This window comes from Ovis aries, chromosome 1 (assembly GCF_016772045.2).
Source record: "Ovis aries strain OAR_USU_Benz2616 breed Rambouillet chromosome 1, ARS-UI_Ramb_v3.0, whole genome shotgun sequence".
In the NCBI taxonomy this organism is placed as follows: domain Eukaryota; kingdom Metazoa; phylum Chordata; class Mammalia; order Artiodactyla; family Bovidae; genus Ovis; species Ovis aries.
In genome coordinates, this window is record NC_056054.1 from 208,753,057 (window position 1) to 208,776,082 (window position 23,026).

General features: G+C 40.8%; 1 protein-coding gene across 6 annotated transcripts in view; it reads left to right on the plus strand.

Annotated features, from left to right (window-relative positions):
• The first annotated feature begins 16,617 nt into the window (after positions 1 to 16,617).
• ZMAT3 (zinc finger matrin-type 3) overlaps positions 16,618 to 23,026 on the plus strand; it is a 39,319-nt gene continuing 32,910 nt past the window's right edge. For 2 of the 6 annotated variants that reach the window (XM_004003136.5, XM_012098751.4), the window contains exons 1-2: positions 16,618 to 16,831; positions 21,224 to 21,550. In XM_004003136.5, the coding sequence (XP_004003185.1) occupies positions 21,281 to 21,550 (270 nt within the window). In that variant the 5' untranslated portion in view covers positions 16,618 to 16,831; positions 21,224 to 21,280. The other 4 variants (XM_042234224.2, XM_060405116.1, XM_012098748.5 and 1 more) reach the window with 2 other exon arrangements.

The window sequence follows — 23,026 nt, forward strand, 5'->3', positions numbered from 1 at the left end:
AGAGAAGTTTGTTTTGCTCATCATATCATCAATTATCATCAGTACTGAAGTCCCTTAATCCACACCATCTTTCACAAAGGTTTCTAATATAGTATGTTAGAAGTCCTCAATGGTGCCTCTATACTATTTCACTTGAATTGAATTCTTCTGTTCCTAAAGCTGCGTGATAGACAAACCAGGGTGTTATACAGCTGTATTAAGGACACCTACATGTTGCTTGTGTAACTAGTAGATATGTATAACTTTTATCTGAAGGTAGTTTTCAGACAAAGCTGAAGGTCAATAGAATCATTGTGGACCCCATACCTTGTCTACTGTTTGTCATTTTGAGTATGCTTTTCAAGTGGTAAGAGGCTCTTTTGTAAAATGGGAATAATAATAGACTCTGGCCTTTCCAAATGATGCCTGTAGTAAAGAATCTCCCTGCCAATGCAGGGAACACAAGAGACACCAGTTCAATCCCTGGGTCAGGAAGATCCCCTGGAAGAGGAAATGAAAACCCATTCCAGTATTCTTGCCAGGAAAATTCCATGGACAGAGGATCATAGCAGTCCATAAAGTTGGGCATGAATGAGCGACTGAGCATGCACACACACACACGCAATAGACCCTACCCTGGAGTTGTTTGAGAAGAGAATGGCAACCCACTCTAGTATTCTTGCCTGGAGAATCCCATGGACAGAGGAACCTGGCAGGCTTCAGTCCATGGGGTCACAAAGAGTCGGACATGACTGTGTGACTACCACTTTCCACTTGGGGTTGTTATAAAGCTTTAATGAGATAAATTGCTTAGAATAATGCCTGGCACTGTGTTCCCTTTTTTTTGCGGGGGGCGGGGGGGAGCGGGTCATGCCACAAGGCATGCAGGATCTCAGCTCCCAGACCAGGGATTAAACCTGCCCGCTTTGCATTGAAAGTGCAGTCTTAACCACTGGACCACCAAGGGAAGTTCCTCCCTGTCTTTCATCCTCTTCTCCATCTGCTTCCCCTACTTCTCCTCTTTATTCTCATTCTTTTTTTTCCCTCTCTGTTTCTCTTTCTCTAGTTTATATTTCTCTTTATTACAGGCATATCTCATTTTATTGCACTATTCAGACAGTATGTATTTTTGTTTGTTTGTTTTATAAATTGAAGGTTTGTGACACCCTGTGTTGAGCAAGTCTTTTAACACTGTTTTTCCAACAGGAGTGGTCCACTCTGTGTCTCTGTGTTATTTTGGTAATCCTTAAAATATTTGAAATTTTATTTTTATTATTATTATATTTGTTGCGGTGATCTGTAATCTGTGATCTTTGATGTTATTGTAATTGCTTTGGAGGACCACAAACCAAAATGCCTGTATAAGGTGGCAAACTTAATGGATAAATATTGTGTGTATTCTGACTGTCCCATGCACTGACCATTTTCTAGTCACTCTCTCTCTCCTTAGGCATCTCTATTCTCTGAGACACAATAATATTGAAATCAAGCCAATTAATAACCCTACCAAGGTCTCTAAGTGTTCAAATGAAAGGAAGAGTTGCACGTCTCTCATGCTAAATCAAAAGCTAGAAATGATTAAGCTCAGTGAAAGAGACATGTTGACAGCCAAGACAGGTCAAAAGCTAGGCCTCTTGGGCCAGTTAGCCAAGTTGCAGAAAGGTTCTTGAAGGGAATTAAAAGTGCTACTCCAGTGAACACATGAATAATTAGAAAGGAAAACAGTCTTATTGCTGATATGGGGAAAATTTGAGCAGTATGGACAGAAGATCAAAACAGCCACAACATTCCCTTAAGCCCAAGGTTAATCCAGAGCAAGGCCCTAACTCTCTTCAATTCCATGAAGGCTGAGAGAGGTGAGGAAGCTGCAGAAGAAAAGTCTGAAGGCTTTAAAAGAGGTTGGTTCATAGATAACACAGTCTTATATTGAAAGATGATGCCATCTAGGACTTTCAAGGCATAAGAGGAGAAGTCAGTGCTGGGCTTCAAAGCGTCAAATGACAGGATAACTCTCTTGTTAGGGACTATGTAGTTGATAACTTTAAACTGAAGCTAGTGCTCATTTACCATTCCCCAAATCCTAGGGCCCTTAAAAATTATGCTAAATCTACTCTGCCTGTGCTCTGTAAGTAGAACAACAAAGCCTGCATGACTGCAGATCTGTTTATGATGCGGTTTGCTGAATATTTTAAACCTACTTCTTAGACATGCTGTTCAGAAAAAAAATTCTTTCAAAATATTGCCGCTCATTGGCAATGCACCTGATCACCCAAGCACTCCAGCAGAGATGTACAACAGAGTAGTGTTTCCATGCCTGTTAACACAACATCTGTTCTGCAGCTCTTGGATCAAGGAGTAATTTCAGCTTTTAAATCCCTTTATTTAAGGAATATATTTTTTAAAGGCTATAGTTGCCATAGATAGTGATTCCTCTGATGGATCTGAACAAAATAGGTGGAAAATCTTCTGGGAAAGATCCATCATTCCAGATGTCATTAAGAACATTTGTGATTCATCAGAAGAGATCAAAATATCAACGTTAGTAGGAGTTTGGAAAAATTTGATTCCGACTCTTATGGATGACTTTGAGGGGCCCAGGAGGAACCCTGGACCTCAGAGGAGGAATTAATTACAGATGTGATGAAACTAGCAAGAGAACTGAATTGGAGGTAGAGCCTAAACATGTGACTGCATTGCTACAATGTCATGATAAAACTTCAAGGATGAGGAGCTGCCTTTTATGGATAAGCAAAGAAAGTGGCTTCTTAAGATGGAGTCTACTCCCTAGTGAAAATGCTGTGAAGATTGTTTAAATAACAACAAAAGATTTAGGATATTGCATAACTTTAGTTGATAAAGAGGTGGCAGGGTTTGAAAGGATTGTCCAATTTTTAAAGAAGTTCTACTGTGGGAAAAATGCTGACAAATAGCATTGTCTACTGCAGAGAAATTATTTGTGAAAGGAAGCGTCAATAGATGTGGCAAACTTCATTACTGTCTTATTTTAAGAAACTGCCACAACCACAGAAACTTTCAGCTATCACCACCCTGATCAGTCAGCAGCCATCAAAACATCAGGACAAGGGCTACCCTGGTGGCTCAGTGGTAGAGAATCCCCCTGCCAGTGTCAGAGACACAGGTTCGATCCCCGGTCTGAGAAGCTTCCACATGCCACAGAGCAACTAAGCCCCTGCACCACAAATATTGAGCCTATGCTTTAGAGACTAGTAGTGGAAAATGCCACTACTGAGCCCGTGGACCACAAATACTGAAGCCCAAGTGCCCTAGAGCCTGTGCTCCTCAACAAGAGAAGCCACTGCTACAAGAAGGCTGTGCACTGTAGCTAGAGAGTAGCCCTGCACGCCGCAACTAGGGAAAGCCCATGCACAGCAATGAAGACCCAGCACAGCCATAAATTAAAAAAAAAAAAAAAATCAGGGCAAGACCCTCCACCAGCAAAAAGATTACCACTCATTGAAGGATCGGATGATGGCTAGCAATTTTTAGGAATAAATAACTTTAAGTTATGAAAATTACTTAAAGATTTTCTTATATATTTGGCTGCATCAGGTAATTGTGGGATCTTCTATCTTTGGCGAGGCATGCAGGATCTTCAGTTGCAACACGAGGGATATTTTTATTGCAGCATGTGGAATCTTTATGTGGAACATTTAGTTGTGACATGCGAACTCTTAATTGCAGCATGTGGGATCTAGTCCCCTGATCAGGGATTGAACCTGGGCCTCCTCCACTGAGAGTGTGGAGTCTTAGCCACTAGACCACCAGAGAGGTCACAAGATATGCATATTGCTTTTTTAGGCATAATGCTATTGCCCTCATAGTATTGCTACTGCTACTACTGCTAAGTCACTTCAGTTGTGTCCAACTCTGTGCGACCCCATAGGCGGCAGCCCACCAGGCTCCTCCGTCCCTGTGATTCTCCAGGCAAGAACACTGGAGTGGGTTGCCATTTCCTTTTCCAATGCATGAAAGTGAAAAGTGAAAGTGAAGTCGCTCAGTTGTGTCTGACCCTCAGCGACCCCACGGACTGCAGCCCACCAGGCTCCTCCATCCATGGGATTTTCCAGGCAAGAGTACTGGAGTGGGGTACCATTGCCTTCTCCCCTCATAATATTGCATTATGTGTAAACTAAATTTCACACATACTGGAAAACTAAAAATTTCGGGTGACTTATTTTATTGTGATACTTGGTTTATTGCACTGGTCTAGAACTGAAGCCACAATATCTCAGACATGTGCCTGTATTAGGATTATATAACAATGTATCATCATGAACCTTGAATCTATTTTGGAGAGAATTCTGATGTATAGACCGCTTTTACAAAGTCTTATCCATATGCTGCTGTCTGTGCAACCCCATAGATGGCAGCCCACCAGGCTCCCCTGTCCCTGGGATTCTCCAGGCAAGAACACTGGAGTGTGTTGCCATTTCCTTCTCCAATGCACGAAAATGAAAAGTGAAAGTGGAGTCATTCAGTCACGTCCAACTCTTCACGACCCCATGGACTGCAGCCCACCAGGCTCCTCCGTCCATGGGAGTTTCCAGGTAAGAGTCCTGGAGTAGGGTGCCATCGTCTTCTCCATCCATATGCTACCACACTGAATTATAAGATATTGGATCTACATTTGTAAGTCATAAGCAGACCTCTAACACAGAAGTTTGATTCCCTGTAACACAGCTAAATCACTCAATAAAATTTTACAGACGTCTGAGAGAAGTTGTGCTGGATAATGAGAGACTGTGTAAACTATGACACACTGCTCAGTCTAGTGGTGGAGACAGTCAAGCGTAACACAGAACTCCCCACTATTGTAGACATTCTCAGAGTGCTGGGGGACTTAGAAGAGTGAACTCTATGGTCACTGAAGGTTAGGAGAAGAGGAAACACTTCAAAGCGGTGTGTGTGTGCATGTGTGGTGGGGAGTTGGGCATAATTCCAGATGCAGAGAACACGTGAAAGACTACAGCCACACGGGAGCGCACGCTGTGATTGGGAACTAGCAAGTAACTGAAGTAGAATCTGAGAACACACTAGGTATCAAAGCTGTAGTACACAGGGAGTCTTCAAACACCAAAAACATAGCTCTTCGTGCAAGAGCAACAAAGTAAATCCTCTGGTTTCTAAGAGTTATAAAATCAGCAGAGAGGAAGGACTCCCACAGTACTTTCTTATAGTATAAGTATTTGTTTAATAATTTGTTAATGTTTTTTGAGTGAAGGAATAAGTAAATGATAAATCTTGAAAAACGCTTATGAGTCAGCCAGGTTTCGTTTTTCTTTCTCAAATATTACCATTATGTCTCCACTCATTCTGGTGCTTCAGTGTCTGTGTGATACTCAAATGTTTTTTATTTGGCCCTTCTAATTATTTGCTGCCACCTAGTGTAATAAAGTTGAAGTTGTAATGTTTCTTTCCCCCAAATTATTGAAAAAATAATTGACATACATCAGTGTGTAAGTTTAAGGTGTACAGCATGATGGTTTAACCTATATATATTGTAAAATAATTATCGCAATAGGTTCAGTGAATCATCTTCTCGTACAGAATCAAAAAAAGGAAAGAAAGAAGAAAAGAAAACAGGAAACAAAGTCTGCTTGTGATGAGAACTCTTAGGATTTACTATCTAAACAGCTGTCATATATTGAACAGCAATGTTAGCTAAAATCATCCTGTTGTATAATATATTACATACTTGGTACTTATTTGTAACTAGAAGTTTGTACATTTTGACCACCTTCTTCCAATTTCCCTTCCCCATTAACCTCCACCTATGGTTATTAAAGTCTGATCTCTTTTTCTAGGAGTTTGGGTTTTTATTTTTTTTTTGAAGGTACCACATATAAGGAAGATTATACAGTATTTGTCTTTGTCTGACTTATTTTACTTAGTATAACACCTTCATGGTCCATCCATTTTGTCACAAATTGGACAATTATCCCCCCACCCCCACCCTTATGGCTGGATAATATTCCATAGTGTATATATGTAAAACATCCATTCATCTGTCAGTGGACATTTAGGTTGTTTCCATGTATTGGCTATTGTTAATGATGCTGCTATGAAGGTGGGGTTGCAGATACCTTTTTGAGTTAGTGTTTTTGTTTTCTTTGGACGTATTCCCAGAAGTGGAATTGCTGGATCATACAGTGGTTCTATTTTTAATTTTTTGAAGGTCCTCCATACTGTTTGGTGTAGTGGCTGTCCCAGTGTACAATCCCACCAACAGTGGGGTTAAAGCTAAATCAGTGAAAGAACCTGATACAAAATTCAAGGAATTTGGGTATAAAAGGTTACATAATTTTAAAACTTCAGAACACTGTAAGGTAGTGCAATAGAATGTGGTGCAAATTGGAATACTCTCTGTCCCATGTTGCTCTCTCCTGGGTTCAAGTACTCTAGCTGCTTAAAATTCATTAATGCTTTCCTAATGATGATTTTTAAGGTTTAAAATGATATAGGCCTTATTCCTTGATATTTAAAATAAGACTAAGTAAATTAAGGTCAGAAAAAGCCATTTACTTTATTCATTGGCTTTGTCATATGCCTATCATAGTGTCATTCTCTCTCCCTCCACCCCCTCCCCTTTCTTTTTCTCTCTCCCTCCATCCCCCTCCTCTTTCTTTTTGTTTCTGTGCAAAGGAAAATACTGCTTTGGTTTTTATTTCACTTTTAGAAAACTTATGGCCCTGAAGGAAAAGTTGGCTGGGTAGGTCAGTCATGACATCATTTTTAGATTTTCAAGCCAAATGTAAAATTAAGTTGTTTTTGAAGCCAGCGCTTGCTGTGATGGAAGAGACTCCGGAAGGAGGACTTCCTGCCCTTCCAGGCTTAGAGCCCCTGAGAGTTTCCTCTGAGAGGTACCGAATTAGAATGGGAATGATTTATTAGAATATATTATCGCTCTCCCTCTCCCCAGTTCTCTACGCAATTGTACCATCAACACCATGAATTCCTGTAAAGAAGAAACTCTAAGCTGGTGCCAGGATACCTGGATTCTAATTCTGGCTTCTTTTGGAAGTGGTTGTGTGACGTTAATCAAGACACAAGGGCCTTACTTTCTTCTTTTATAAATTCCAGCCTTGAGTTTAGATTTTTTTTTTTTTTTGGCCTTTCAATCTTTAAGATGCAGTAATTTGTTTTGCTATTTACTTTGCTGAGCTTTGTTTAGTCTCCAGACTTGAGGGGAATGAAAACCTTGACTAGAAAACAATTCCTGAAGGGCGGGAGATTATAGTGAAAGAATTTTTGGAGAAATAAAGTTAGCTGGTTGCCATTCTTCTTTTAAGTCTATCTGCTAAAAGGTAGCAGAATTGTTACAGACATAACCCCATCCTCTCACAATTAAAAAAAAGACCTGCTAGATTAAATCTGAACACATGTTTCTATTATTAAAAGGATTCAATATCTGGTATTAGGAAGAATATGTGTTCACAATATACAGTTTGTTATACTGCTGCTGCTGCTGCTAAGCCGCTTCAGTCGTGTCCGACTCTGTGCGACCCCATAGACAGGAGCCCACTAGGCTCCTCTGCCCCTGGGATTCTCCAGGCAAGAATACTGGAGTGGGTCATAAAGAAACCTAAAGCTGGGGGAGGTAAAAGTGAAATGGATAGTACAGTAAGTACTGGAGGCATGTTTAAATATTCAAAACACACAAGAGATACAGAATAGCTTGACTCCTGTATGACAAATTGCAGGCTGTAGTTGCATTTACTTACATCTACTTATATTACTTGTGCACACAGGAGCTCTTTTTTTATGAAAAAAGAGCTGATTTTCTAGAATGGTTTACAGAAATTAGTCTTATTATTGTTAGTCAGAAATTATCTCATAAATTTATTAATTTAATAAATTAAATTAATAATTTAAAATGAATAAATTTATATTATCTAATAAATAAGATATAAGATTTAATAAACACATTCTTCAGATAATCTAAAAATGGAAGAATTTCACCTTCAAAAGTGTGGCAATTTTATTTCATTTGGGGATAGCAGCAAGGAACCTCTTAACCTTATGAAGAAAATAAAATATTATGTGTCAGAATGAGTCTATCACCGTTAAGAATCTTTCCCAGAAGCTTGAATTATGGGAAAGAAGATCCAAGCACTTCATTCTTTCTTTTCTATTTTCTGCTTTCAAGCCACTCTAACCTATCCAAAAACAATCATCCAGCACCAGTTCCCCAGTATTGCAAGGGACCTTTGTTAAAAACATAAAAAAAATTTATGATGCCCATCTCATAGAAATTATATTTTTGTATCCAGTAATTAGAAGATGACACATGTATAAAATCTTGCCATGAATTTAGACCATTTTTAACGGAATTCTTAAAGTATTTATTTATTTATTTGTTTTTAGCTGTGCTGGGTCTTCACTGCTGCACGGACTTTCTTTAGTCGCAGTGAAAGGGGCTACTCTCTAGTTGTGGTGTGCAGTCTTCTCATTGTTGTGGCTTCTCTTGCTGCAGAGTGCCAGCTCTAGGCGCACGGGCTTTATTGTGGCTCATGGGCTCTAGAGTACACAGGCTCAATAGTTGTGGCAATGGGCTTAGTTGTTCCACAGCATGTGGGACCTTCCTGGATCAGGAGACAAACCCATGTCTCCTGCATTGACAGGCAGATTCTTTACCACTGAGCCACCAAGAAGCCCCATTTTAAATAGAACTTGTTTCATTATGCCTACCAGTTCTAGGTAATTGAAACAGTACATATATTTTCTGAAGACATTCTTCCGACTAAAGATAAAGTTAAGTGGAGAAAAGGGTTGCATAATTTTTTATACTCTCTTCCCAGGCCAGACGGGCAAAGGTAGGAAACTGTCTCCTGCTTTGGAACATTGAAACTCACCCAGACTGGGGTTGAGAGAGGGCCTGAGATACATGTTGCTTGATCTTTATCTTCTGGAGTTCATGTTATAAAAACAAAGAGTATATTGAAAATATGAATGTTCTTCCCCCTCATACATTGCCCTGCCATCTCTCCCACCATCCCTCAGTACTTCTCTAGGAGCAGTGGTTTCTGCATATAGTTGTTTCATGCACAGGGAACATTTAATAAGACATAACCAAACAAAAACACATACATGTTGGGAGAAATGGGGAAGTCATGTGATTAAGAACATTTAAAAAAACCACAATACAGTATCACTATTGTATCCTAAAAGAAAATACATCAAGGTAAGAAGGAACACCCTGGCTGAGGGTGTGGCAACCCACTCTGGTAGTCTTGCCTGGAGAATCCCACGGTCAGAGGAGCCTGGCAGGCTATAATCCGTGAGTTGCAAAGAGCTGGACATGACTGAGAGACTAAGCACAGCACAGCACAGCACAGAAGGAACATAATCTCAATACAGTCAAATTTAAGTTAAATTAATTTAATGGAAAATTGACTGTGTTGCTCTCATTTTTCTTATTTTCTTGCAGATTGTTGAAATTGTCTTTACAGACTAGCGATTTGTAATCACTACTCAGAGGATAAAATAGAAAGTTCATTTCATATAGCTTATACTTTTGTTCCATATTTTTATTTTTTCCTACTTAGAACTTACATTCAAATCCTTTAAGAAAGTCTAGATAATAACTTTGCTTCTTCCATGTTGAAGAAAGCTTCCAACTGAGGTGTAACATGGAATGTTAACTTTTTTGCTTACATTTTGTTATCTTCTTTTGATAATTTTTCTTCATTTTGTCATAAAAAATACTTTATTTCATTCTCATAAAAGCTACTTGAGGTGGTTTTAGCATAGATTGTAATAAACTTAAATAAAAAGAAGAGGAAATTGAGAGAAGAGAAAAATGAAAATAAGAAAATAATATTAGAACACAAAAGTGCTGAAAGTCCTATGTAAATTTTGGAGGTGAGCCTCATATTTGAATCTAGGATTCCTACAGTCAAAAGAAAGAGGGAGGCAGATAAATAGATGATCTATTCTGTATTAACAAATTACCTCAAAACTTAGTTGCTTAAAATACCAGGAATTTATTATCTCTGAGGGTCAGGAAACTAGGAGGAGTGTAGCTGGGTGGTTTTGGCTCAGGATCTCTCATAAGGCTAAATTAAGATATCGGCTGGGGCTGCACTTGTTTGAAGGGGGGCTTGATGGGGACTGCAAGATCCATTTCCAAGATAGCTTATCAGGTGGCTGTTGGCTAAGGCTGATGGTCTTGGTTCCTGAATGTCGGTTCAGCTCAGTTCAGTTCAGTTGCTCAGTCGTGTCCGACTCTTTGCAACCCCATGAATTGCAGCACGCCAGGCCTCCCTGTCCATCACCAACTCCCGGAGTTCACTCAGACTCACGTCCATCGAGTCCGTGATGCCATCCAGCCATCTCATCCTCTGTTGTCCCCTTCTCCTCCTGCCTCCAATCCCTCCCAGCATTAGAGTCTTTTCCAATGAGTCAACTCTTCACATGAGGTGGCCAAAGTACTGGAGTTTCAGCTTTAGCATCATTCCATCCAAAGAAATCCCAGGGTTGATCTCCTTCAGAATGGACTGGTTGGATCTCCCTGCAGTCCAAGAAACTCTCAAGAGTCTTCTCCAACACCACAGTTCAAAAGCATCAATTCTTCAGTGCTTAGCCTTCTTCACAGTCCAACTCTCACATCCATACATGACTACTGGAAAAGCCATAGCCTTGACTAGATGGACCTCTGTTGGCAAAGTAGTGTCTCTGCTTTTGAATATACTATCTAGGTTGGTCATAACTTTTCTTCCAAGGAGTGAGCGTCTTTTAATTTTATGGCTGCAGTCACCATCTGCAGTGATTTTGGAGCCCCCCAAAATAAAGTCTGATACTGTTTCCACTGTTTCCCCATCTATTTGCCATGAAGTGATGGGACCAGATGCCATGATCTTCATTTTCTGAATGATGAGCTTTAAGCCAACTTTTTCACCCTCCTCTTTCACTTTCATCATGAGGCGTTTTAGTTCCTCTTCACTTTCTTCCATAAGGGTGGTGTCATCTGCGTATCTGAGGTTATTGATATTTCTCCTGGCAATCTTGATTCCAGCTTGTGCTTCTTCCAGCCCAGTGTTTCTCATGATGAACTCTGAATGTTGGTAGATGGTATTAACTTTTCATCATGTCTCTCCACAGGGCTGCCTGGGTGTCCTTACAACATGGCAGCTGGATTTCTCAGTGTGAGTGATTTAAGAGGGGAGGTGAGAGAGGACTGTTGTTTAATCTATCCAGGCTATGATATTTTATTATAGCAACCTGGACTGTTTGGTACCCCTTAATGTAAACTGATGGCTAAAAACCAAAATATCAGTAAGTGAAAGCACTGACATGAGAAATCTACACAATCCATCAAAACTGAAACTGTTCAGATGTACCAGCGGAGAAGGCAATGGCACCCTACTCCAGTACTCTTGCCTGGAAAATCCCATGGACGGAGGAGCCTGGTGGGCTGCAGTCTGTGGGGTCGCGAAGAGTCCTACACGACTGAGCAACTTCACTTTCACTTTTCACTTTCATGCATTGGAGAAGGAAATGGCAACCCACTCCAGTGTTTTTGCCTGGAGAATCCCAGGGACAGGAGCCTGCTGGGCTGCCGTCTCTGAGGTCGCACAGAGTTGGACACGACTGAAGTGACTTAGCAGCAGCAGCAGGAGCAGCAGATGTACCAGCATAATACAAGGATAATCTCAGGGAAATTGGAGTGATGCTTCTCAAATTGAGGTAATTCTATTTCTGAGTATATATATATATATATACACACACACACACACACATATATATATATCAGTGAACTATGGATACTTAAAACCAAAGAATTAACATGTCCCATCTTTCTTAAGCATTAAATTCATGTGAAGATTTCGGAGGGAAATTGTGAATATTTTTTATTGAAATGTTTTATCACAGAAGTCCACAAGAAAAATCAATAGTTATTTTGTGTTGTGTTTTATGCCTTTTACCAGTTTTATGCTTTACATAGGTTTAATTTTTTATGTTTTAATATTTTTATATACTGGTAATTGTTGGAAAATTTGGACTTTTGTATCATTAAGGAAACCTTGTCTATTTGCTCCCTCCTAATTGTGTACATTTTTTCTGTAAACCCAATTCCTCTCCATCATCCATACCCTGCCCCCTAAATCTAGACCATGTGATTTCTCAGTCAGCCTGAAGATGTTCATACATATACTATTTTGAAAAGCTGGCCTCTTTTCAAACCCCTGCATGCATTTGTTTGTGTACTTATTAATGTACATTTAATTATAGAAAAAAATTTCTCACAAATCAGCTCAACTTCCTAATGTAATTTCCCATAATTAAATCTTTTGTTTATAAATATGAAACTTTACTTAGTTTTACTTTCCATGGCAGTGAGTTCCCTTGTAATATAAATATACCTGACATTATGCTTTAAAAATTACTCTAGTGCCACTCTTTTTCTTGATAAAAATGTAATATTATACCTTTAAAATAGTATTTTTAATTAGGGCCACCCATTGAAACTGGCAAAAGAAAATTTGATGTATAAGCTTAAAACTTATGAATACGTAAATTATTCTCACTCAAATAAAGAAAATAACTGCACTGATCAAAGCTTATGAGTAAGTAGCATTATCCCTGAAGACCACCTCATTGGCAGAAAATAAGAACATTACTGTAATCATAGTAGTAAGAGTCAGCAGTAATCAAAAATTGTAGAATGTACTCAGATGCTAGGTTATGCATGGTAGCAAATTAACCTCAAAATCTTAGTGGCTTAACAGTACTGTGGCTGTTTTTCACTTGATCAGTCAATTGTGGGTCCACTGACTTTCCAGGGTAGCTCTGTCCCAAACAGGGACTCAAGAATCTAGATTACTTCTGTATTGTGACTGTTCTCTCAAAACCTGGCTTCTATATTGGAGGATCACATACTGGCTCTTAAAAACTTTGAGTTAGAAATGACACACATTATTTTCTTTTCCAGCCCAAGGTCAGTCGCAAGGGCTCATTTAACTGCGTGTCTAAGGAAATGTGGAGTAGCACATGCTTATTTGGTGAGCAGTATAGGATCTTGTACTGCTTCTTCTTCAAGCATAAGTGTTATTTTTAGGAAGGTGCAAAACAGTTTGAACCTTAGTGTGACTTAGGGGGATAAAGTTAGAGTAACTACACAAAATAACCATCTTTTAGTGGGTTTTAGAAAAAAAAAACACCCCACACAAATTGTAAAGAAAAATCACTAAAAATTGTAAACAAAGATGAAATAATTAAAGCTACCTTGGAACTAATTTCACAATTCTTATGGACAATGATGCTATGGAATAGGAGAAAGTTTGATGATGATCTGGTACTATAGATTCTGCTAAAATATGTTTTGCTTCAAAAATTGGTATCCAAGCTGAAACAATTGAACTTTTAAAAATAAACTGTTGAAGGACACCTTTTTATATGCTCAAAACTTGTACTCAAACATGTTGAAGACAAACATTGATCTAACATCTCATTGATTTTTGTTTACAATGTTTGTGAATTCATGTTTATCTGCAAAGTACAAACAAAAATATTTTCAACAAGATGATGAGTTTTTAGTGAACAGAATAGCAACTGAAAAGATTAATAAATGTGGTGAAATCTATCACATGTGAAGTTGGAAGGTGCTTATTTTTCTGAATTTGTTAGTTAATGCTGCAGCATTTATTGAAAGCATTTCACCTAAAAAAATTGCCTTTTTGCTTAGTATATTTAACAGGATGGTAAAAATGATCACTTGTGAATGTTTTTACTGAAAAAAAAACTATAAAATGCTTAGGCATAAACCTACCTAATGAAGTAAAAGACTTGTTTGTACTCAGAAAACTGAGTGGAAGAAATTGAAGACAACACAAACAGATGGAAAGATATACTGTGTCCATGGACTGAAAGAATTAATAGTTAAAATGACAACACTACCCCATGCAATCTACAGATTTAATGCAATCTTTATCATGAGATTCACCAGGCGAGAATACTGGAGTGGGTTGCCATGCCCAGGGGATCTTCCCTACTCGGGGATCAAACCCAGGTCTCCTGCACTGCAGACAGATTCTTCACTGCTGAGCCACTGGAGAAGCTCAAAGTATGTACGCATAAACAGAAAATTAATTCAGAAAAACTGTTAGTTGTCTACCTAGGCATGATGAGTTATTCTCCTCAAAGGGCCTGCATACACTAGCTTTGGGTGATTGCTAAGCAACCACTGTATTTATTAAGTCATTTCTAGAAAATAGTCAATTTGGTTTGTCCTTGGTAGTACTGGATGGTGTGTTTCAGCCAAAGAAACTGCCTTAATTTCCTGCAGTATTTGCCTGCTACTGGGGTACATCAAGCAACAGTTAGAACTGGACATGGAACAACAGACTGGTTCCAAACAGGAAAACGAGTACGTCAAGGCTGTATATTGTCACCCTGCTTACTTAACTTCTATGCAGAGTACATCATGAGAAACGCTGGGCTGGAAGAAGCACAAGCTGGAATCAAGATTGCCGGAGAAATATCAATAACCTTAGATATGCAGATGAAACCACCCTTATGGCAGAAAGTGAAGAGGAACTAAAAAGCCTCTTGATGAAAGTGAAAGAGGAGGGTGAAAAAGTTGGCTTAAAGCTCAACATTCAGAAAACTAAGATCATGGCATCTGGTCCCATCACTTCATGGCAAATAGATGGGGAAACAGTAGAAACAGTGTTAGACTTTATTTTTGGGGGCTCCAAAATCACTGCAGATGGTGATTGCAGCCATGAAGTTAAAAGATGCTTACTCCTTGGAAGGAAAGTTATGACCAACCTAGACAGCATATTGAAAAGCAGAGACATTACTTTGCCAACAGAGGTCCGTCTGGTCAAGGCTATGGTTTTTCCAATGGTCATGTATGGATGTGAGAGTTGGACTGTGAAGAAAGCTGAGCACCGAAGAACTGATGCGTTTGAACTGTGGTGTTGGAGAAGACTCTTGAGAGTCCCTTGGACTGCAAGGAGATCCAACCAGTCCATTCTAAAGGAGATCAGTCCTGGGTGCTCTTTGGAAGGAATGATGCTAAAGCTGAAACTCCAGTACTTTGGCCACCTCATGCGAAGAGTGGACTCATTGGAAAAAACTCTGATGCTGGGAGGGATTGGAGGCAGGAGGAGAAGGGGACAACAGAGGATGAGATGGCTGGATGGCATCATTGACTCAATGGATGTGAGTTTGAGTGAACTCTGGGAGTTGGTGATGGACAGGGAGGTCTGGCATGCTGCAATTCATGGGGTTGCAAAGAGTCGGACACGACTGAGCGAGTGAACTGAACTGAGGGTACATCTTGCTATAAATAGGTCTCCTTGATATTTTAATTAGAGTAAGTCTCCTACATATGAACAAGTTCCATTCTGACAGCAAGTTTGTAAGTCCAACAAAGTTAGCCTAGGTACCCAAAGAACACGGTCAGCTATATCGTAGTGTACTGTAATAGGTTTATAATACTTTTCTAATAATACATAAAAATAAACAAACACAAAGAATAAAGAAAACATTTGAAATCTTACAGTACAGTACCTTGAAAAGTAAGGTAGTACACTATAATAGCAGCCATACAGGGCCTGGCACCCAGTGAACAGACAAGAAGAGCTACTGACTAGAGGAGGGAGACGAGGTGGGAGACGGAAGAGCTGAAAGATCCTCAGCAATAGGAAATGGAGCACAAGGTACAATTTCACCCAAACCTGAGGTTCATGGAACCCATGTTGGCATCTTTGAAAGCTCTCAACTGGAAGGCTCATATATAGGGGACTTACTGTAATGCTTAAAAAGTAAGCACATAATGTTGTGAATGTACTTAATATCACTGAACTAAACACTTAAAAATGGTCAAAATTTATTTTACGAATATTTTACCCCCAAATGGTCCTATGGAAAAATTTACAAGTTAACGGAATTTTAATATTAATACTTGGCTCAGCCATCTCTCAATGTCAACCCTGAATGTGCTGAGGTTGACTATGAGAGGATGTGACCTGATAGCCTTAGCCAATCTCTTCCTAGTCTTTCCTGTCATGCAGGTGAGGTTGAGGGTGGGGTGGGGAGTGGTGGTGCGCCAGAGAGGATCTCTATCTCGCCAATTCTGCTGTTGCGTAGAGGGCAAGTCTGCGTGTATGTTTTCTTGAGTGATTGGAGACCTGAGCTGGCGGCCGCGCGCTATTTTTCCTTCATCCTGGAGAAAGGAGCAGTTTAAAGGTTCTGTCGCAGCAGGTGGGACGATCCTGGACATTCTGGCAGCTCCCCTCTGCCACTCTTAGCAGGCAATCAGCGGACGAGGGCAGGGCTGGAATGAAAAAGGGTTTGGATCTCAGTGACAGGAGATGAAAGTTGCGAAAACCCTGCCCAGCTTTCTGCTCTGGATCAACTTTCCAGGTTATAGGATGAACAAACTCTTAAGACTGGCAGTGGTGCGTCCTCCCTGTGACTCGTGCCTTTGTTCCCCACGCCTGCTCAGAGCCGCCGCGCTCACAGTCCCCGCACCTGCCGGGTGCGCACCCCACCCTCGCAGCGTGCTGGAGCCTCCGCCGCTGCCGCGGGCCCTGCTCCACCAGGCACATGCGCACTGGCGACGCCGGGCCGGCGCCTTCAGTCTCCTCCTCCGCCGCCTCCCGATTCCGCAGTCACTTCCTGCAGCTGTTTCCCTGTGGGTCCGTTTGGACTGACTTTTGACAGTCAGCCTTCAGCTGTGGAGGGGGCTCTGCCGGGCCAGCCGAGAAAGTTGCACGGAGGGAGGCGGAGTAGAATCGGGCCGAGCCGGGCGTGGAGGACGGACGGCGGCTGGCGTCCGGGGCAGGCGCGGCGCCCAGACTCCCGGCGCGTCCCGGGGGTTCCGGTAAGTGCCGGCGATCGCGAGCCTCGGGGCATTTAGGACGAGCACCGGAGCGACCAGGCTAGCAGTTCCTTTCCGGTGCGGTCTTTCCACCTGCCCTCCACGTGACCAGCTTGGGGTGCTTTTATTTATTTGTTTGTTTTTAAAGCATTTCACGTGTACTGTTTGGATCCTCTAGGCGTGCGGCTGCCTTGGCCCTAGCGCTTGCCCCCGCCCCGTGGGAGACCCGGGATTCCATCTTTCGTGATGGCATCCTCACGGGATTGAGGTGCGTGCGTGCGTGTTTGTGTATGTGTGTGTGTATGTGTGGGTATGTGAGTGCGCTCTGTTATGTATGCACGCACGTTTTAGAAATTTAAGATATATGTGGGCGATGCTGAAGTATATGTAGCTGTGATTCAAATACGTGAAAGGTTTCCTAGGATTCGGACCCGTCATAACTGAGACTGGAGAACATTCACCAGTTCACCAAGGCCTCTTCTTCCCAGGTTCTTGCGTTCTTTTGGGTCTTCCTTCTGTGATATACCTTACAACTGATTATTCTATTTCCTCTCTCATTCCTTCTTGCTGTGTTCTGATGACCTTTGAATAATGCTCACCGTCTTTCCCTCATTTTCGGAATCCCCAGTTACAGACTTCCCTAGTTTCCTGAGGTGCTAGTAAAACCTGTTCCCTTATTGTGTTTTCTTTCCCCCGAAGATTTCTCCAAATGAGAAAGTGGTTGTCTTTAATGCAGTATGTGAAGAGTAGGCCCCAGTTCGATCATGAAAACTATGCTACATGATCATTCCTTTTCTTTTAAACAGGGTAGACTGAGAAGCTTTGATTTTTTTTCATTGTCCCCTCCACCCCTTCCATACCAGGACATTAACCACCATAAATCCTTCATTTATGCTACTTCAAGCATCAAATTGAATGGCTTTTATGATCTGAGGAATATTTTATTTACATCAGGCATCAAGTTAGTTTCTTTTAATCTAATGCAATAGTTGAACAGACTTGAGTCCTATATGCTTTGAACCTCTTTATATTCCACCATATCTGCTTTCACTGAAGGCTTCGTTTTTAGATTTTTATTTTATGCTAGTTTTTTTTTTTTTTGCAAGTATAGTAATACCTGATGTAATTGTCTTGCATAGATACTTTTGGGGGAGTTGAAATTTTGATTGTTAAATATTACAAGAAAGAATTTTGGACTATCTAGCTATTCTTTAAACATTAAAAGGTAAAATGTGATAATGGGTAAGTCTGTACTGTATGAGAATTTTTTCTTCAATTCAAGTGATTTTATCAGGCCTTTATTTTGATGGAAGCCTGTAGCTGGGGGAGACACATGCTGGTATTTCCTCAAGTGGGAGTGAACTTTTATAAAACAAGTCCAGACATGTCTAGGCCATGGGTAACATTTGATTTTCTCTTTATATTGCTTATTTCCTTTATCCAGATGTTCTAACATCCCTCTTCACCATTTCTGACCTGGCAGCTTGTCATTGGCACTTTGGTATCCTTTTGTTTCTGTACAGGTGGTATATGTAGTCTTTTAATATTACTAATTGTCATGATTAGTTAAACTTTTTAAAAAGTGGTCTTTGTCCCCATAGTTTTCTTTTTAAAAATATCCGTATTTGCCTTTGCTTTCTGAATGTCTTCACTTGGTTTAATTGAGAGGAATAATGTGATTATAGAGAACCTGACTTTTTAAATGTTCTAAATCTGTACTGCTTTTTATAAAATATTCTCAGAGGTATGGACAACATACTTCTGCTTGAGAGTAAAATAACATTGTTTTTCTAAATATTATGCTTAATGAGAAATATTGTTGAATACTATGACTAATCGATGATGTATGTACTTTGCTATTTAGTACATTGTTTTCCCATTGCACTGATAACCTCTCCTGCTCTAAGAGCCTGAATTTAGTACAAAAACTGTTATTTGGTTGCAATTTACAGGTGTAGATACTTACTAAATGTGGTAAAAGAGACTTAACTTTTCAAAATTCTTCTTGGTTGATTTTAGTAAATCTATTATCGTAAAAAAACATATACTTTTCTATTGTAGATGGAAAATTTTGGCACTTAAAATAGCTAAATTTTATTGACCTAAAAGAGGTTTTAATAGTATTGAAAGTGGAAGGAATAGAGGATTTTGAGATAAGGATTTTAATTTGGGTTCATTAGAATCGTGGGAACTCAAAGCACATAGTGTGGCTCATTTTGAGATACTCAGGGCTAGGGGCTTCCCTCGTAGCTCAGTGGTAAAGAAATCACCTGCAATTCAGAAGACCGCATTTCGATTCCTGGATCAGGAAGATCCGCTGGAGAAGGCATAGGTACCCACTCCAGTATTCTTGGGCTTCCCTTGTGGCTTCACTTGTGGTAAAGAATCCGCCTGCAGTGCAGGAGACCTGGGTTTGATTCCTGGGTTGGGAAGAGTCCCTGGAGAAGGGAAAGGCTACTCACTCCAGTATTCTGGCCTGGAGAATTACCTGCATCAAACAGTGCGTGAAGTAAGCGTCCAGTGGGGTACTGGATCATACTGCCAGGGCCCCAGTATAATTGTAGTTCCTCAGTCTTTTCAACTATTTGCTTTCCCTTATAGTCTCTATTGTTTCCCTCAGAAAAGACCCAATATGTTCCAGTCCCACTTCAGTTTTACCCGTTTCTCCTGCCTCTGACCCAGATGGCAACTTCTAATCTTGAGTATCTCAAAATGAACCACACTATGTGCTTTGAGTTTCCACGATTCCAATTAACCCAAAGTAAAATCCTTATCTCAAAATTTACCTCTAGAGAGAGAAAGAAAATACTCTGATTTTATAGAAGACTAATGAATACAATCTAAGGCTACATGAGGTGGGGTCTTCGATTTGAGTCTGTGGGGCACAGGCACATAATATGAATAGAAGCAGCAGGCTGAGTGGGCACTTGAGGTGGCCTAGAGAAGACAAGCTTGGGTACTCAGGACAGTGCCTCTCAATACTAATTAGCTATTGTTGCCCAGGTAGGACTATGGTCCAAGTGTTGTCAGATCCCCCTTTTATCAAGAGGAGCCACAAATGTTTTGATTTTGAAATGTTGACAACCAATTCAATTTAAAAATGAAAGCAAAATGAAACACTGTATATTCCAAACAGAGCACATCTGTGGCTGCATGTGGCCTTCAGGTTGTTTGTTTGCAACCTCCACTTTGAAGATTCATTGGATCAATTATTTCGGTGTTACTAGTTGGCTTCCCTGGAGAAGGCAATGGCAACCCACTCCAGTACTCTTGCCTGGAAAATCCCATGGACAGAGGAGCCTGGTAGGCTGCAGTCCATGGGGTCTCTGAGGGTCGGACACGACTGAGTGACTTCACTTTCACTTTTCACTTTCATGCATTGGAGAAGGAAATGGCAACCCACTCCAGTGTTCTTGCCTGGAGAATCCCAGGGACAGGGGAAACTGGTGGGCTGCTGTCTGTGGGGTCGCAAAGAGTTGAACATGACTGAAGCTACTTAGCAGCAACAGCAGCAGCAGTTGGCTTCCCTGGTGGCTCAGAGGTTAAAGCATCTGCCTGCAAGGCGGGAGACCCGGATTAAATCCCTGGATTGGGAAGAATCCCTGGAGAAGGAAATGGCCACCCACTCCAGTATTCTTGCCTGGAGAATCCCATGGACGGAGGAGCCTGGTAGTTTACAGTCCACAGGGTCGCAAAGAGTCAGACACGACTGAGCGACTTTACTTTCACTTTTCACTAGTTGATCAGAAGGTACATGTTTATTTATTTTTGTCACATTTAGTGACTCAACAGTTTTTCCAAGATATCAGAGTATATGTCTAATATTAGGTATTAGATATATAGAGTTCTTGGATAGTTAAGCTAGTTATAGACATGTTTGCAGTGGTTTGAGCAGTGACACTCTTGATTTCACTGTTTTTGATATTGTTTGGGTGGAAATACTAGTTTGCATGAAAAGGGGATATTTGCTAAGGTTCTGTGCTGGTGTGTTTTTTTTTTTTTTTGACTATGTATGATTATCATCAAGAGTGTTTTAAGTGTGCCTGAGGGAAGGGGTCTGGACTGGGTGACCTTTGATGTTCATGTCAGTCATGTGACTTTTAGATTTAATTAGCCATGGATGCAATGCTATTAATGTTCATGGGCCAGAGGGACTGCAGTTGGAGCTGTGCCAGGCAAAATCAAGCCAAATCCATAAAGCTCTTCTCAGTGGAAGAGCATTGTGTCAATGTGGATTAACAGATGGGGTAAATGTGCCGGATGAGGGAAAAGAAAGGGAGTCTCAAAGATGGTTTTGAGAAGTAGAGGAAGGAACCTATGATGTGGTCATTTACATGTCATATTGCTGATGACACGTTTTTAAGTTTTTTTTTTCAATATTTGCTGTTGATTCAGGTTTGAAGACCCGACTTCTCCTCATCCTTTGGATGATGCCCAAGGCTTTTCTACCCAATGATCCTCTTGCAACACGCCGGGCTTCCTCCGCCTAAGCGGCCCTCACCCTCTCCTCCTATGTCAGTGGCCGCCAGGTCTACAGGAGCCTTGCAGCTTCCACCGCAGAAGCCTTTTGGGCAGGAGGCTTCCTTGCCTTTGGCTGGGGAAGAAGAGCCACCTAAGGGAGGGGAACAAGACACTGCCCTGGAGGAGCTATGTAAGCCCCTGTACTGCAAGCTCTGCAATGTCACCTTGAACTCAGCGCAGCAAGCCCAGGCTCATTATCAGGTAAGGGAAGAAAAGAAAAATCAAGCATCTGGTGGGAGAACATTTCAGGGCTCTGCTCAATTCACAGGTGTCTCTGAAATGACCATTTGTGCCTGGAATAATAAGATGGCTAAGTATTTGTTTGGCTAAAAGCACAGTGTTGCTGCTTTAAAAGAAAACATCACTTTTCTTGGAATGAGATTTCTTTCAACTTCCTACACTTAGCTGTGTGGCATCAGTTTATCTGGGGTTTTGTGTGCGTGTGTGCTCAGCTGCTTCAGTCACGTCTGACTCTTTGTGACCCTGTGGACTGTAGCCCTCCGGGCTCCTCTGTCCAGGGGATTTTCCAGTCAAGAATACCAGAGTGAATAGCCATTCCTTTCTCCAGGGCATCTTTCTAACCCAGGGATGGAACCCACATCTTTCACATTTCCTGCATTGGCAGACAGGTTCTTTACCACTGGTGCCACCTGGGAAGCCATCTGTTGTTTTAGGCAAATAAAATCACCTATGCATGTTTGAACCTGTGGTCCTAAGGAGATCAGGGGTTTGAAGTATCGTGTACCATACTCAATTCAGTGTCAAAGTTGTCTGAAAGAATTAGTTTTATAAATATTCTCTTCCAGCTAATGCAGTTTGTATCAGTTCAGAATATTCTTTGTCTATGAATCTTAAGCTTTTCCTTTTGACCTCTGTCATTGCTAAGGAAAACACAGGTATGTTTCTTGATTGTTTTCTGTATGTAAAATTATATCCTCTTTTTTTGAGAAAAGAGATCCAAGAAGCCATTGAGGCCAAATTCCATTGAATGAAAATATGTTTTCTGGGTCAGCATTGATTTGACTCTTTATTCTCTGCATGAATATCTGAAACAATAGGACAGTATGGTAGAAGGCTGACTGTTAGGAAGATGTTTCTCCTGCTGTGCCTCTGTGACTTCCTTCAAGTTTTCACTTACTCTGGGTGTAAGTCTTTGCTGTTTTGTTTAGGGTTGATCTTCAAGGTGGCTAATTCCGTCACTTTGTGATTGTACATCAGAGACTTTTTAACGGTGAATTGCTTTCTTCGGGATTTAGGGGAAGACATGTTACTTTTATGGAGTTCCTGTTGTTTGGCTTTATTTTGCCCTCCAACGCAAAGAGTTAATTATATCATCCAGATCTTGGCAAGTGTGGCTGTTGGTCGTTGACCAGTGTGTTAGTCGCTCTGTCGTGTCCGACTCTTTGATCATTATTGGTTCGTAAAAGCCTCTTCTGGATTTCTTTCACGTTTCTTTCTTTGTCCCCATCCCCTACTGTCATTCCCTCTGTGTATCACTCCCCATGACAATGGTTTGACACGGGTTCTTCTTTTGCCTGTTGTACTTTTCGGTTGTGGTCTGTTAGGATGATCCATGTCAAATTCAACACACAGTGCTATCAATAAGCTTTTGTCTTCATTTGTTTCTGTGGAATGTTTGGTTTTATGGCCTATGACTCATGAAAATCAAGCCTGGTT